Below are 13,348 nucleotides of genomic sequence, written 5' to 3' on the forward strand. Positions count from 1 at the left end.
CAGTGGACAGACATATTGGGTATGTATTTTTTTCTTTATATTATAATTTTTAAAACTTCAAAAATATTAGGCCATGACAAATGGCAAAAATCACCATGCGCATGCCACGTAACAGCATAATACTCCATTTGTTACTGTGCCCTGACTCACAGAAGATGACAAAGAACTCTAAAGTAATTCAATGTTTAAACAGGAAAAGAAAATTCATGTTGAGATGGCAAAAGGGATAAGAATGAACCGTTTGGTTTGGTTCGATTCAAAATGATTCGGAAAGGCAAACATTTGAGGTGTTACAAAGTAAATTTGTGAGTTATAACTAGTTATCTTTCCTTCTCATCTCCACTTTAATGGAGTGTTTCTTCTTCTAACTTTCCATCTCTTCTTCTAATCCATCCTTATTTCCATGCTAGAGCTCTTCTTCAGCTGTCGTTCATTCTTGCATTTCAGTGATTTCATTGGTGAGTGATGATTTCATTATGTTCTTTTCTCATGAGAATGTCGTTGAATTGGGAAAAGTGTTTTTTTTTTTCCTGAAGATTTTTGTTAAGTTGGAAGAGTGAGGTTGGTCAATGATTTCATTGTGATCTTAGGACTTTTTCTGTTTTTATTTTTGTTAAATTTGTTGAAGGTTTTAGTGTCTGCTCCTGTTTTGTTTAAGAGATGATGATTTGCAGTTTGTAAATGTGCAACAAAACTAGAGAATGAGCATATAATTGAAGTTTTGGCTAGACATAAAAAGTTTTAAACCTCTTCATTTTTCTTATTTGTAAATATGTTTCTTGTCTTTGTTTATTTGAATCTTCTGCAAATTTTCATATGCTTGAAATAATCTGATAGTGGTATTGTCAAATAAGTTTATTTTCTGTTTCTTAATCCAATTCACAAATGCTTGTCCTTTTTGTGCCTGTCCTTTTCTTTCTTCTCTATAAAGCAGAGACAATGTGGTATTTGTCATCCACAAATACCCAGATTGTTGAGAGTACTTTACATTAACTCTAATGGATATGCATGAAGAACAAAATCTCCAAAATTCAGATGAGGTATCTAATACCGACAATACAGTCGAACAACATGCAACCACTTCAAAGAAGAAGATTCAACATAAAAGGCCTAGATTAAAGAAGATCACATCAAAGATCCGCAAAAACGATGGACCTCCCTTGGCGTTAGATCCCTTGACACCTGATCTAGTAACACCGAAGCCTGCCAGGAAGAGAGCAAAAATCTGCAAGAGAAAAAATGGTAGAAAGAGGAAAAATGGCAACAATTTTGTGAGTGAAACAATGCAGCCATGGGATTCATCGTTGGAGAATACCGATGCACAAAATAAAGATGGAAAATTTTCGGTGCGCCGAAAATTAAATCTGAATGAAGAAAGCAAATTCTCATCAGAGGATCTGTTGACACACTTGAGGCGAAACATGAGTTTTTCTTTCCTCCACAAGGTTTACAAAAGGAGAAGAATTGATAATATGAAATCTCAAAATCTATATAGACATCCAGCATTTAGTTTCACTCCATTTTGCAAAGGGGTTGAAGAGAAAAGGTGCCTGATCATGTCTTTGTCAAAGAGCCAAATGTTGAAGCAGCAGCAGAATGCTGTGAATGGAACCTCAGATGGTCTTTGCATTCCCAGCCAAATTGATTTAAATAAGACCTCATCTGCTGATTGTTCTAAGAATTCGGCAGAATACCTAAGCGCAAGCATGAATTTCTCTTTGTTCACCAAGTTTTACAAAAGGAGAAAGATTGAAAAAGAAAAAAGTTTTCCTGCAATGTTTACTCGTCACCAAATGTTAATGTTTGCCTCTGAGCATCGGTTGATAACTCCAGCGATATTGACAATGTTGAATAGTACACTGGAAACTAGTCGAGCCGAGCTAACAAAGAAGAAGTTGGAGATACCAGTTCCTGCCTTTGACCTAGACAAACTTGAATCTAATGATGTTTGCAACCAATTAATGGCAATCTCAACTCCTGTGAAGAGCACACAAAAACCAAGAAAGCAAAGGGAATCACTTGCAGATGTTCAAAGCGCTCTCAAACATCAAGAACTTGCATTAGTACCATATGTACACCCATTGAATTCCTTGGAACAAAAACCTGATACTAATGTCAATAGGAACCGGTGGAAAAAAAGTATGACTAATTGGCAAAATGCTTTTGTTCCTTATGATGAAGCTACTGCAATGGTTCCATACAAACGACAACCTAATCGAGACCGTCTTGTTGTTGCTTTTGACCCAAGAAACAGATGGCTATGGAATTGTTTTGCGAGTAAGGAACATATACCCGATACTGATACTGGGGCATTTAGTGATGATACCAAGAGATGGTGGGAAAACGAAAGAAGAGTCTTCCAAGGGCGTGCAGAATCATTCCTGGCCAAGATACGCTTAATACAAGGTACTACTACTGCTAGCATATGCTTTCCTTTACCAATGAGATGTGTCAACTTTATTAAATTAATTAGTCGCAGCTAGGACAGTTCAACTGTTAAAAGTTACCTCGCACATGTGAATTATGCTTTACATGTAGTATTGCCAAAGGTGTTTGGTTTAATTCCTAAGTGCTAAGTACATTCATATGAATTCATGCTATCTACATAAGAGATGTCAAGACAAAACATATGCATGTGAAGGAACTATTGACAATTTCACACAGGGATATTATATAAGACGATAATAATGTATCTCAGTGGGACAGGAAACCGACGCTTCTCAAAGTGGAAGGGATCTGTTGTGGATTCTGTGGTTGGTGTCTTTCTTACACAGAATGTTTCAGACCTTTTGTCAAGGTAAGTCCTTATTCTATTTAGTAAAATAATTAAATACATTTGAAAAATATTTAATTTTACCTTTATGTTGTTTTGCTTATGTTCTTTTAACTCCATCAATTTTGATTCCAATTCTACAGCTCTTCCTTCATGAATCTTATTGCGAGATTTCCTCCAAAATCAAAAGAAAATGTACATGGACCTGATTCGGTAAAGATAACATCACTTGTTGAGAAAAGGATCTTAACAATGGATGAGAAGAGCAAATGCGATGAAGCTATAGATGAAACAAATGAAGATGAAAATTCCTTGCGAAACTCTGTTGGTATTGATTTCATCTCAACCAATGATCCAATTGCCATTTCTCATCCATTGCCTTTATAATCTGGATGTCTATATAACAAAAAATGGTTGTCTTCTATGATAGGCATACAGATTATAAAGACAAAAGAATATGAAAACCAAGAGAAGTTTTTATTTAATTGTAACATGAGCTCTGCAGCAGGTTCGCCCATTTCTCCGTGCAAAAATTGCACAGAGTCATCTATATGCTCAGAAATAGAAGATTTAATTGGAAATCGCTCTTGTTGTCGGAATCCAAGCAAGGGACTAGTTACTGTGGGCACCCAGCCTGATGAAATTTTCTCTAAAAAGAAAGAACCAAAATCATATGACAGCATCTTGCAGAATTTGAAAGTTTTGAAGGTTTCAAAGTCCCATTCCAAAGGTATAGTTCAAAACAAGCCAAATAATAATCCAAATACTACGCCAAAAGCAAAGAAGTTGAAGACTAATGAGATAGCTAGCAATAATATTGATTGGGATAACTTAAGGAAAGAGGCATATGGCAACCTTCCTACAAAGGAGCGAAACATCGAACATATTGACTCAGCAGATTGGGAAGCAGTAAGTCAAGCGGATGTAGATGTAATTGCAGACGCCATTCGATTACGTGGACAACATAATGTATTGGCAGCAAGAGTTAAGGTATTTGCATCTCATGAATTTCCATAGTCCAAATCGGAAAGGAAAATATGTAGTCTGAGCCTTCTGCTTTTGGTCTACTATGATAGAGTCACAGAATCTTTGGTTGACGGCAAATTTCATTAATGAGGAAGTTGTTTTATTATTAGTGGCTTTCATGGATGGACTTTCTTTTTTGCTTAGTAAACCCTGTTCATCTTCTTAGTCCATATTGGAAGCATGAGGGTTCCTGATTCTTGCAACTAATTTTGCAATCTTTGATATTATCTTACAATGTAGTACTGACTTGTTAACAAGTTTGAGTTATAAACAATATAAAAAAAGTTTTGCCACTCTTTTGGCTTGAATAATTCTCTATAATTAACTTATTACAGGTAGATGTGAAAATCCATGATAATGATGATTGCTTTTCTGCAGAATTTTCTTATTCGGATGGCTAAGGACCATGGCAGCATTGATCTTGAATGGCTGAGAAATGTTTCTCCTGACAAAGCAAAGTAAGTTAAGATAATCTTTTTTTTTGTTTGCCTTATTCAACAATCAACATATGTTACTTAAGGGTCATGCATTTCACCTTGAAAATGTTGAATTTGTTTTGGGAAAATTGGCCATAACTGATTGCCAAATTTTGATAGCACAAAGAACAATTGGGTACAAATACATGTACTTTGCAACAAATACTGCAATTTCAATTAAAATGCAGATGGGATTTGAGAATAATTGAAAGATTTTCTCATAAACTTAAGTTTAACTCATGGGTGTCCGCAATTTCTTGTGGCTGAAGCATTGCTTATTATGATTATGGTTACGAAAGCCTCGAGTATCTAATCTGGTTCTTTTCAAATAATTTAGAAATACTTCTGATTTCAAAACGTATCAAACTGGAGTGCTTTGGTCCATTTAGGGAGTACCTCCGCAGCATAGAGGGATTGGGGCTTAAAAGTGTTGATTGTGTTCGCCTTTTAGGACTTCACTTTAAGGCGTTTCCGGTAAGCATTTCTTCAATAGACTCCATTTCTATGACATACACATGCATATAATATATCAATCACTGAATTTTTATTGCACTCAATTTTGTCATCTCCCCGATCAGGTTGACACGAACATTGCTCGTATATTCGTAAGATTGGGATGGATACCACTTCAACCACTGCCTGAATCAGCTCAGCTCCATGCTATCGACAAGTATGCCTCCTGACTCCTGAAGTGTTGAATTTTTCCAGTAACTAATTATATTAATATTGCTGATCAGATTTAACTCTCTCTTGCTAACTTCCTAAGATATCCAATCATGGGAACTGTTCAGGAGTACCTTTGGCCTCGGTTATGGACACTTGATCAACCGACATTGTGAGTACTTAATCTAAATATTACAGTTGTATTTAGATGGTTTTGCCATAGTCTGAAAGTAATGTATATGAACAATTAATATTTGACAGGTATGAGCTACATTATCAGTTGATTACTTTTGGGAAGGTATGACCACCATAAAATAAATCGAACAAAAGATTTTCTTTTTCATTTGTCGAATTTAATATGGCTATGGCACCATGATACGCATGCTGTATTCATGAAGGTGTTCTGCACTAAGAAGAATCCAAATTGTAATGCGTGCCCAATGAGGAATGAATGCAAACACTTTGCAAGTGCATATGCTAGGTAGGCTCCAGAAATCTTGACTTATGTGCCATAATATAATCTAATGCAAGCAAGACAAAATACAGGGCGAGTGTGAGAAAGAGGCCTTGTCAGGGCTTGTATTTTTTTGCTTGAATAACCAATTTAAACTTGTCACATATGACATGATGCAAAACTATTGATTGATTCATGATAACTGCAGTGCAAAGCGGTTGCTCACCGGACCAGAGGAAAGAAGTTCAGTGAACTCTATATATTCCAGCATATCTAGTATTGATTCTTTTACAGGTTCAAGGCCATTGGCAATTGCTCAACTAGAAGACAGCCAGCTTTCAGAGAAATTTAATTCTATTTCTTGTGAACCTGTCATTGAAGAACCACCATCACCTCAACATGAACCTGAACCTAAAACTGAACACATTGAACAATATTGTGCCAATTATTCTGATGGTTGTTTGTGCAATTCAGATGAAGATGATATTATCGAGTTCAATTTGAAAGATGCATCCCAAGATTTCAAACATATAAACGAGGCAAACAGTATTGAACCTCAAGATGATGGGAATTCAAATCTCGCCTTGATTGTTGCACCATTTGTTTCCTTCTTGATGCCGGCATTAAAGAGTACACACAAATTTCGAACAAAGCATTATGTGTATGTATTTACATGCAAATAATTTGAATATAAACAACAAAAACTAGAAGTTAGCTATAGCCATCATAATGAAGAATTTGAATCCTTGGTTTATGCTAATAATCATACAATGCTAAATTTTACCATGTTTCAGCTATGAGCTCCCAGGCAATCACCCTCTACTAGAAGGAGTACGTTTTTTGCCAATTCAGATAAATAAAGTTTTTATGTTTAATCAATCATTGGATTTGCATTTTAAATGGCTTGCAGATGGATGAACAAGAGGAAAATGATGAATATCGGTACCTATTTGCTATATGGAAACCAGGCGAGCTTTTATGAAATCAACTACTTTAACTGTTGGATCATGCTTCAAAATACTCTTGATTTACTTCAATGCTACTATACTAGGTGAAAACGCAGAATCAAGCGAGCCACCCATAAATCACTGTAGCTTTCAAGGATTTGATGAACTCTGCAACAACATGGCTTGCTTTCGATGCAACGGTTTACGGGAAGCAAAATCAGAAACAGTTAGAGGCACACTTCTGGTGAGTCATATAGCAAAATTTTCCTAGTCATGATATAAGTATCTTAAGAGGGCAAGGCCCTGAATGTATATAGGTTACAAGAGAGGATGCTTTACCTATATTAGATCATAAATTATATAAGTAACAGCTTAACATAGACAACTCATCTATTGTACACAGATATAAAAAGAAATGTATCCTTGTTTGTCTAACAGATTCTGCTGCCCTGAAGTCATATAGGGTAATAAATTTAAAGCATAGACTTATGAAATTGAATGGAATTGTATTGGAAGTAGTTAAAATCTTATTAATTAGATGAAATGTGAGCGTGGCAGACCTTATAGTTATTACATAGGTGATGAATTCAAGACTTTATATATCCCATGATATTAGCTAAAGATTCCTATTTCTTCTTCTTAAGCAAGTGCTCAGTAGTTCATGATATATTTCCGTCTTTCGTTTCCTTTTTGTATGCTTCAATAAAGATAATTCATCCATTCTGATACTTTTTTTTGGTTCTATCGATTCTTTTCCATTTATGATGTAAATATCATTTAACTGTATAGATCATATTCATATATGAATGAAATTTTGGTAAATTTCTATTCAAGTCTGCCCTTTCCCTAGAGATTAATCTGAAAGCCGTATCTTAACCTGGAAGTGGTTTTTCTTGACCCTCATAAGAACAAATTCTTAAACTAATTGTCTTGTTTTCATTAATAATGTTATAAGGGTATGTTCAAATTGCTTTTGGGATTGAAGCATATGCTTAATTCTTTTTATCTTCAAACTTCTTTGAAGTGTATGCACTTAAAATTGAAGAGAAAAGACATGAAATCATCTTTGCCTAGTTCTTTAACTAATTTTTAAATTTGTAAAAATGATACATGTGTTCTGATAGAAAAATAAATCACCATTTGTAGATACCTTGCAGAACAGCAATGAGAGGGAGATTCCCACTAAATGGAACTTATTTTCAAGTCAATGAGGTAAATAGTTTAGTTATGTTTTTTCTTTCAATAATTTTAACTTTTTTGTTATTTTCCCTTAATAAACTCAATTAGGGGAAAAAAATATCAATAATGGCAACTGTTAAGAAATCCCCATTGCTCTGTCACATGTAGGTTTTTGCTGATAACAAGTCCAGTAAAGACCCGATTGTTGTTCCTAGGAATTGGTTATGGAACCTCCCAAGAAAAATTTGTTATTTTGGAACCGGCATTTCAACAATTTTCCGAGGTTGTAATATATGCATGCTCATCTCTATTAAGGAGAAACTTACTTTGATTTTTTACGTGACAATGCTTATAGTTAAACTTTTTTCTGTTAGGTCTAACAATGGAAGAGATACAATTCTGCATGGGTCAAGGTATGCTATGGCACAACTAACTTAATAGATATCCAATGCACTGACTTTTAGACATTTTTTATTATCTCATTTGTTTGTCAAAGATACCAATGAAAACAATTATAGATTAACGTACTGGAAATTTGCAGGAACTGTATGCATCCGAGGATTTGACAGGGAAACAAGAAGAGTAGAACTTCTCTATAAAAGATTACATGTTCCTGCAAGTCAAGCAGCGAAGAAAAAGATGACACCAAAGAAAGAACACCGATGACAAAATGGCATGCAGACATTTTATTTTCTTTTAGGGATTTATACAATGTACATTTTGTAGATAAAAGACATCCACTTTGTGTATATATATGGACGAACAAATTTTTGAATGGTTCTCTGATCTGCGATTTATCAGATAGACAAATAAAACCATTGAATAACATGTGTTGCATTGCTCTCAGTGTAAAATTTTCATTTGCAGATCAACACGTTTTGGTTTACATGGGAATTCTGTATGAGTATAGCAGACAGACAAGCAATAAACATTAACAATAATGGAGAAAAATGATTGTCCATATACAGACTCATAATGGATATGCATCAAATTTTTTTATTTTTTTATTTTTTTATTTTTTATTTATTTATTTTTTTTTAATGTGTTGACAATGTGGACAACATGCACAAATTTTTTATATGCATCAATTTTTCAAATAACAGTCACTTAACTAATATTTTTATAATTTTTGGTATAACAATTCTAGAGCAAAGTGCAGAGGCAAAAAGATAAAGAGTAAATGCTAAACGAATAGCTTTCCCTAAAAATATGCCCTGAATGACATGACATCCACATCACTTGTACAAGAGGCCTCGTTGACAGTTGCTTCACTGTTTAGGGCAATCTCTTCTCTGCCTTTGATTGCAGTATGGTCTATGTCGGCACAAGGAAGACCTATGGAATTTGATCATCGCCGGCACTGCCAATGTCCGCACTAATGTCTTCAAAATTTATACACCATGTATTTTTTATTAAAAATAAATATAAAATTATTTTTTCAAAAAAATATTATAACTTGATGGTAGACAAGTTATTTTAAGTGGAAATGCTCAAAAAAATCTCTCATTAGTTTTGCAATCCCCAAAAACCCACTTCGCTTTTTAACTCTATGTTTTTTCGAAACCCCCAAAGCATGGAGCGGATGTCAGCGGAGTGATTTTTCAAATTTTATGAACAAAAATGCCCTTGCATGGGAGTCGTAGGTCATGACCATTTCGGTAGATATGAGAGGAAGTTGGGGGGTTTCCGTGAGAGTAACGAGAGCGAATTCTTGGAGCCGGTTTACTTGTTTTTCTCAACTCGGCGTCTTGACTTTTCCATTTCAGTTGTCTCTGAAGTTGTCTCTGCTACGACCCTCTGTAATTGCAGCTTTTCCCTTTCCACCATTATCTCGAAGGAGAAGTCCCGCGCAAGTAGTTGGCATTTCATCAGTTTGCAATCTAAGGTATTGAGTATGGTTTTATGTTAACTATTTTGTTACAAAGAAAGATTTTTCGGTTTTGTTTTGTGCTCCTGTTTTTGTTGGAAGATATTGAAGTCTTGAGAGTTTCTGATGGGGTTTTGTTAGTCTGCAGGGTAATTTCTCTGCTAGGGTTTTGTTTTGTTTTGCATTTTCGTCATGTATACACTATCGAAATAGTTTTTCGATTGTTATGATTTATGTAATATTTATAATGTACATTTCCCCGTTCAGTTTGATATGGTTGCTTGATTTTACAAATGAGGTTTCACGTTTAAGAAATGAGATGTTACAATTTAAATTTTGTTTTCTCTGTTTAAGATATTCTTGTCTCATTTAATAAAGTAGGTCTCTGTTTAACATATTGATATCTCTGTTTAAGAAGCTGAAGGTTCTACAGTTTAAAGATCTTATATTTCCAGCTTAAACATTTGTGAATATTGCATGTTGAATGTGTTGTTATTGTCGCGAGCTTGTGGTATGGCGGTCAACCCTAGTTAATGGGCGATGCTATTTGACACCGATGAGTGGAGATCTTAGTTTGAATTGAAAGATAACATGATCCCGTCGACCTTTGGGAGATCATCCGAAGGACACCGTTTGCTGACGTCATCTGAGTTTGGAAGCTATATACCAAGAGGGCCCTTCTTGATTCTTTATTTGCAAAGATGCGATGGTCGCACAATAAATTCGGGGATCGGGAAAGCTCTGTGAGTTTTCGAGACCTCAAGATGTGGCCCTCGTTCTTGAGTCTGCGTTGCGATGACGCGCGATCGTGTTTTCAGAAGAATAAAAACCGCTCGACGTTCGAGGAGGTATTTGTCAAAAACCTACGAGAGAGGCAGAGACTCCATCAAGAGCACTCTGGTGCAACTTGTTCGACGGAGGGAGAAGAAGATAATTTTGTCAAACTCGATGGTGTACCTCATGAGTATGAGTCCTCTTCCCAAAATACATCATGCTCGGTTCCGAGCTGGATGCGTTGATTATGTCGATGATCTACTCGTCGTGGGGACGATCGCGTGGGCGTAGGCGGCGCTGAAGTGGCTTATGGAGGACATTGTCTGGCGGACCGCTCGGTGCAAGATAGATGCGCGGGAAGAAGACCAGCAGGGATATATTAAGGGGTGCTCGGTGGCGCTTAGCGTCATGGTTTCTGGTGACCCGGAGCAGGGAAAGAAAGTCCGTTTGGCGAGATCCCAAGGATCGTTGTGCTTTCACGGTGAAAGCGATTCACGGAAGCAGCGCCAGTAGAAACCCGACTTGTCATCGCTCGATGGAAAAGAGGTAATAAATCATGGATAATGTTTAACATAGGTCTTTAATGTTTAAACATATTATTTAGCGTTTAACTTTAGTATTTACCGTATAAAAACTTATTACATCTTGGTTTTAAATATTTTGTTCTCCGTTTAAATATATATTCTATAACGTTTAAATATATAAACACTACTGTTTAAATATAGTTTTTATAGTTTTAAAAATGAATGATTTATTTGAAATTGTTTGGTTTACATATGTTAGTTTCACGATTTGAGTTCGGCGAATCTTTGAAGAAGAAAATATTTATTGGGGTCAACTGAGCGGATGGATGCTATTGCTCAGGAACCACTTGCTCGAGGCGGGATGAGAGGCGGCCTCGTACATCGTGCCGCTCGGCTCGCCGTTCTCCTACTTCCGACCCTGCCGCGCCGCGTTCCTCGGCGCAGGGCCCACTCCCCTACCCCGGCAGTTGCAGCGACCCCCCACGACAGCAGCGGTCCCGATTAGTGGCCACCGACCATGGCGGCCCCTCCGGCCGATGGCGGCCCAGCAGCGACATTAGGCGAAGATATCAGCTGCAACTCTTATGCGAGGCGTGCAGATATTGATGGCCCGAATTTTCCTCGACTTGTCGCTCGATGTTGAAAGCGGCTGGAAGGGCGTTACTGTCAGTGCTGCGCCGTCCCTCGAAAGAAAACTGAAGCACCGAGGATGAGCAGGCGTCGGAATTTGTGGCGGCAGCGACATCGTCGGGAGGAGCGTTCAAGATGGCCACATTCGAAAGACTTGCGAAAGAGAAGAACAATCTTGCTCTGATCTCCGCCTGCGGTGACGAGTGAAAGCAATAGCAACACCATCGGTGGTCGATCGTTGTTCTTGAGTGCATCGCCGTTGATGACATAGCCATGACGGTGGAGGACATCGTAGATGATGTGGCCGTTGCTCTGCGTTTTGAGAAGGTCGTTAACTCTCTTCTTAGCTGAAATCCCGACTCGGTGGAACCCGGTGTCGAGATGATGGCGTCAAGATGGACGCAATCCACGAAGAACGAGAACAAGCTAAGGGTGTGTCTCCCGATGATCATTTGTCGTGGCTACGGTTGAGAAGATCGTTGAATCATTGCGTGGCCGTGGTGGCAGTGACCTGACGATGCCGCATGTCGAGCGAGGGACAGCAATCCCACCACAGACAAGAACCATGTAAGGATGTCTGCGGTTGATCGTTTGTCGTCCCGTCGTCCCAGCGTCGAAGCGAGACACAATCCACAACTAGAACAACCATGTAAAGATGTGTTTTGCGGTTGATCTTTGTCGCCGTCGTCCCGCATCGAAGGAAGATGCTCTTGGTCTTGAACAGTGAAGGCTCGGCAGCGGTGCCCCATGAAGACCCGAGCCGAAAGCGGCGAGAGAGATGATCGAGGCGATCGACGATGGGACCCGGGGCGGCTCGAAAGCTTTTATTCGAAGAAGAAAAATGGGTTGGCCATGCTCGTCTTAACAAATCTGACGAGGGAGTTGATGAGGATCTTCCTCAAAGCTGCTCTATGAGACGAGTAAGTTTAAAGTTTTTATGATAGTGTTTAAAGTTTTTATAATAGTGTTTAGACGTTTTTCTAATAGTGTTTAATGTTTTTATGTTATAATTTAATTTGTCTACGTAGCGTTTAATTATATATATAGTATCATTTAACAATTGATAATATCATTTAAATATTTACGATATGGTCTTATTATATACGTTATCGTTTAACCTCGGCCATGTCGTGTGTGGAAGAATGACATTTGTCGACCCTCACAGGACAAATTATACACTGTCTGCTTGAGGGAAGGAGATGGTCGCGAGATGATGTGATGGGCAGCTTTCGTATGCATAATACAAAAAGTCGTTCGAGCAAAGAGCCTTATCCTTACTGAAGCGATGCCTCCATCACCCGGACCGCTTCTTGTTGTTTATGTCAAAGCGGTGGCGATGCACATGACACAATTATAGCTGTATGGTCGGGGATCTTTGTGCCCCAACTTGCATGAAGTTCAAATTGTCATCCTCCCGATAATCATGAATGACCACTTCCATGTCGTGCGTCCTTGAGCAATGATAAACAAGAATCTGAGGCATTATTCTTCATGTCGAAAGTGCGATAAAGGCGCGTTGGACATGGTAAGTTCTTTAATTATGTCCGATTAATAGTGTTTTGGTATTTAATCGGTATTCTAATCTCAACTTGCATATCTACAGCGGAATCTATTCGACAATTGTAGCCGATATGGAGTTCGGTTAGTCGGCGACAGAAATACCCACTCGTTACGACAGGCGAAACCCGCGAAACAAGAAAGCGTCGATTGCGTCGTCTATGTTATCGGTTTATCGAGCAATTACTTTGGGGTGAGAAGTTACGGCTACATGCAGACGAGCCGTTACCTGCGAGTTAAGGTATGTTACCCGCATACTTAGGAGGGAGAGGCGGTCGCGTCCATGAGAAAGGGGATACATCACAAAGCGGGTTAAATTTTGTTTTTGAAGAACATGTCTTGTATATCTCAATGTCGATTTGTTTTCGAATGTAAATATTGGACAAAATTCAATTCATTGTTTTTGTTTTCAAAGAACATGACTTGTATATCTCAATGTAAATTTTTGTTTGTTTTCGATTGTAAAAGCGGGTTAAAT

General features: G+C 37.7%; 1 protein-coding gene across 4 annotated transcripts; it reads left to right on the forward strand.

The window, feature by feature from the left end:
• Positions 1-274: 274 nt before the first annotated feature.
• Positions 275-8,374, forward strand: LOC120253855 (protein ROS1A-like). 4 transcript variants are annotated; one of them, XM_039262065.1, is made up of 20 exons: positions 275-305; positions 411-458; positions 935-2,406; positions 2,707-2,797; positions 2,917-3,101; positions 3,279-3,763; positions 4,178-4,257; positions 4,665-4,749; positions 4,854-4,945; positions 5,042-5,110; positions 5,200-5,236; positions 5,337-5,419; positions 5,601-6,053; positions 6,187-6,223; positions 6,303-6,360; positions 6,444-6,583; positions 7,486-7,551; positions 7,687-7,801; positions 7,893-7,931; positions 8,060-8,374. In XM_039262065.1, the coding sequence occupies exons 3-20, from the start codon at positions 999-1,001 to the stop codon at positions 8,182-8,184; spliced, it is 3,648 nt and encodes a 1,215-aa protein (XP_039117999.1). In that variant the 5' UTR covers positions 275-305; positions 411-458; positions 935-998; the 3' UTR covers positions 8,185-8,374. The 4 variants fall into 4 exon arrangements, 3 of the variants coding, with proteins under 3 accessions (XP_039117999.1, XP_039117997.1, XP_039118000.1); XM_039262063.1 differs by lacking the exon at positions 275-305 and having other exon boundaries at positions 316-458; positions 932-2,406; XM_039262066.1 differs by lacking the exon at positions 275-305 and having other exon boundaries at positions 316-458; positions 3,282-3,763.
• Positions 8,375-13,348: the final 4,974 nt, after the last annotated feature.

Source organism: Dioscorea cayenensis, unplaced genomic scaffold, assembly GCF_009730915.1.
Source record: "Dioscorea cayenensis subsp. rotundata cultivar TDr96_F1 unplaced genomic scaffold, TDr96_F1_v2_PseudoChromosome.rev07_lg8_w22 25.fasta BLBR01000226.1, whole genome shotgun sequence".
Taxonomy (NCBI): domain Eukaryota; kingdom Viridiplantae; phylum Streptophyta; class Magnoliopsida; order Dioscoreales; family Dioscoreaceae; genus Dioscorea; species Dioscorea cayenensis.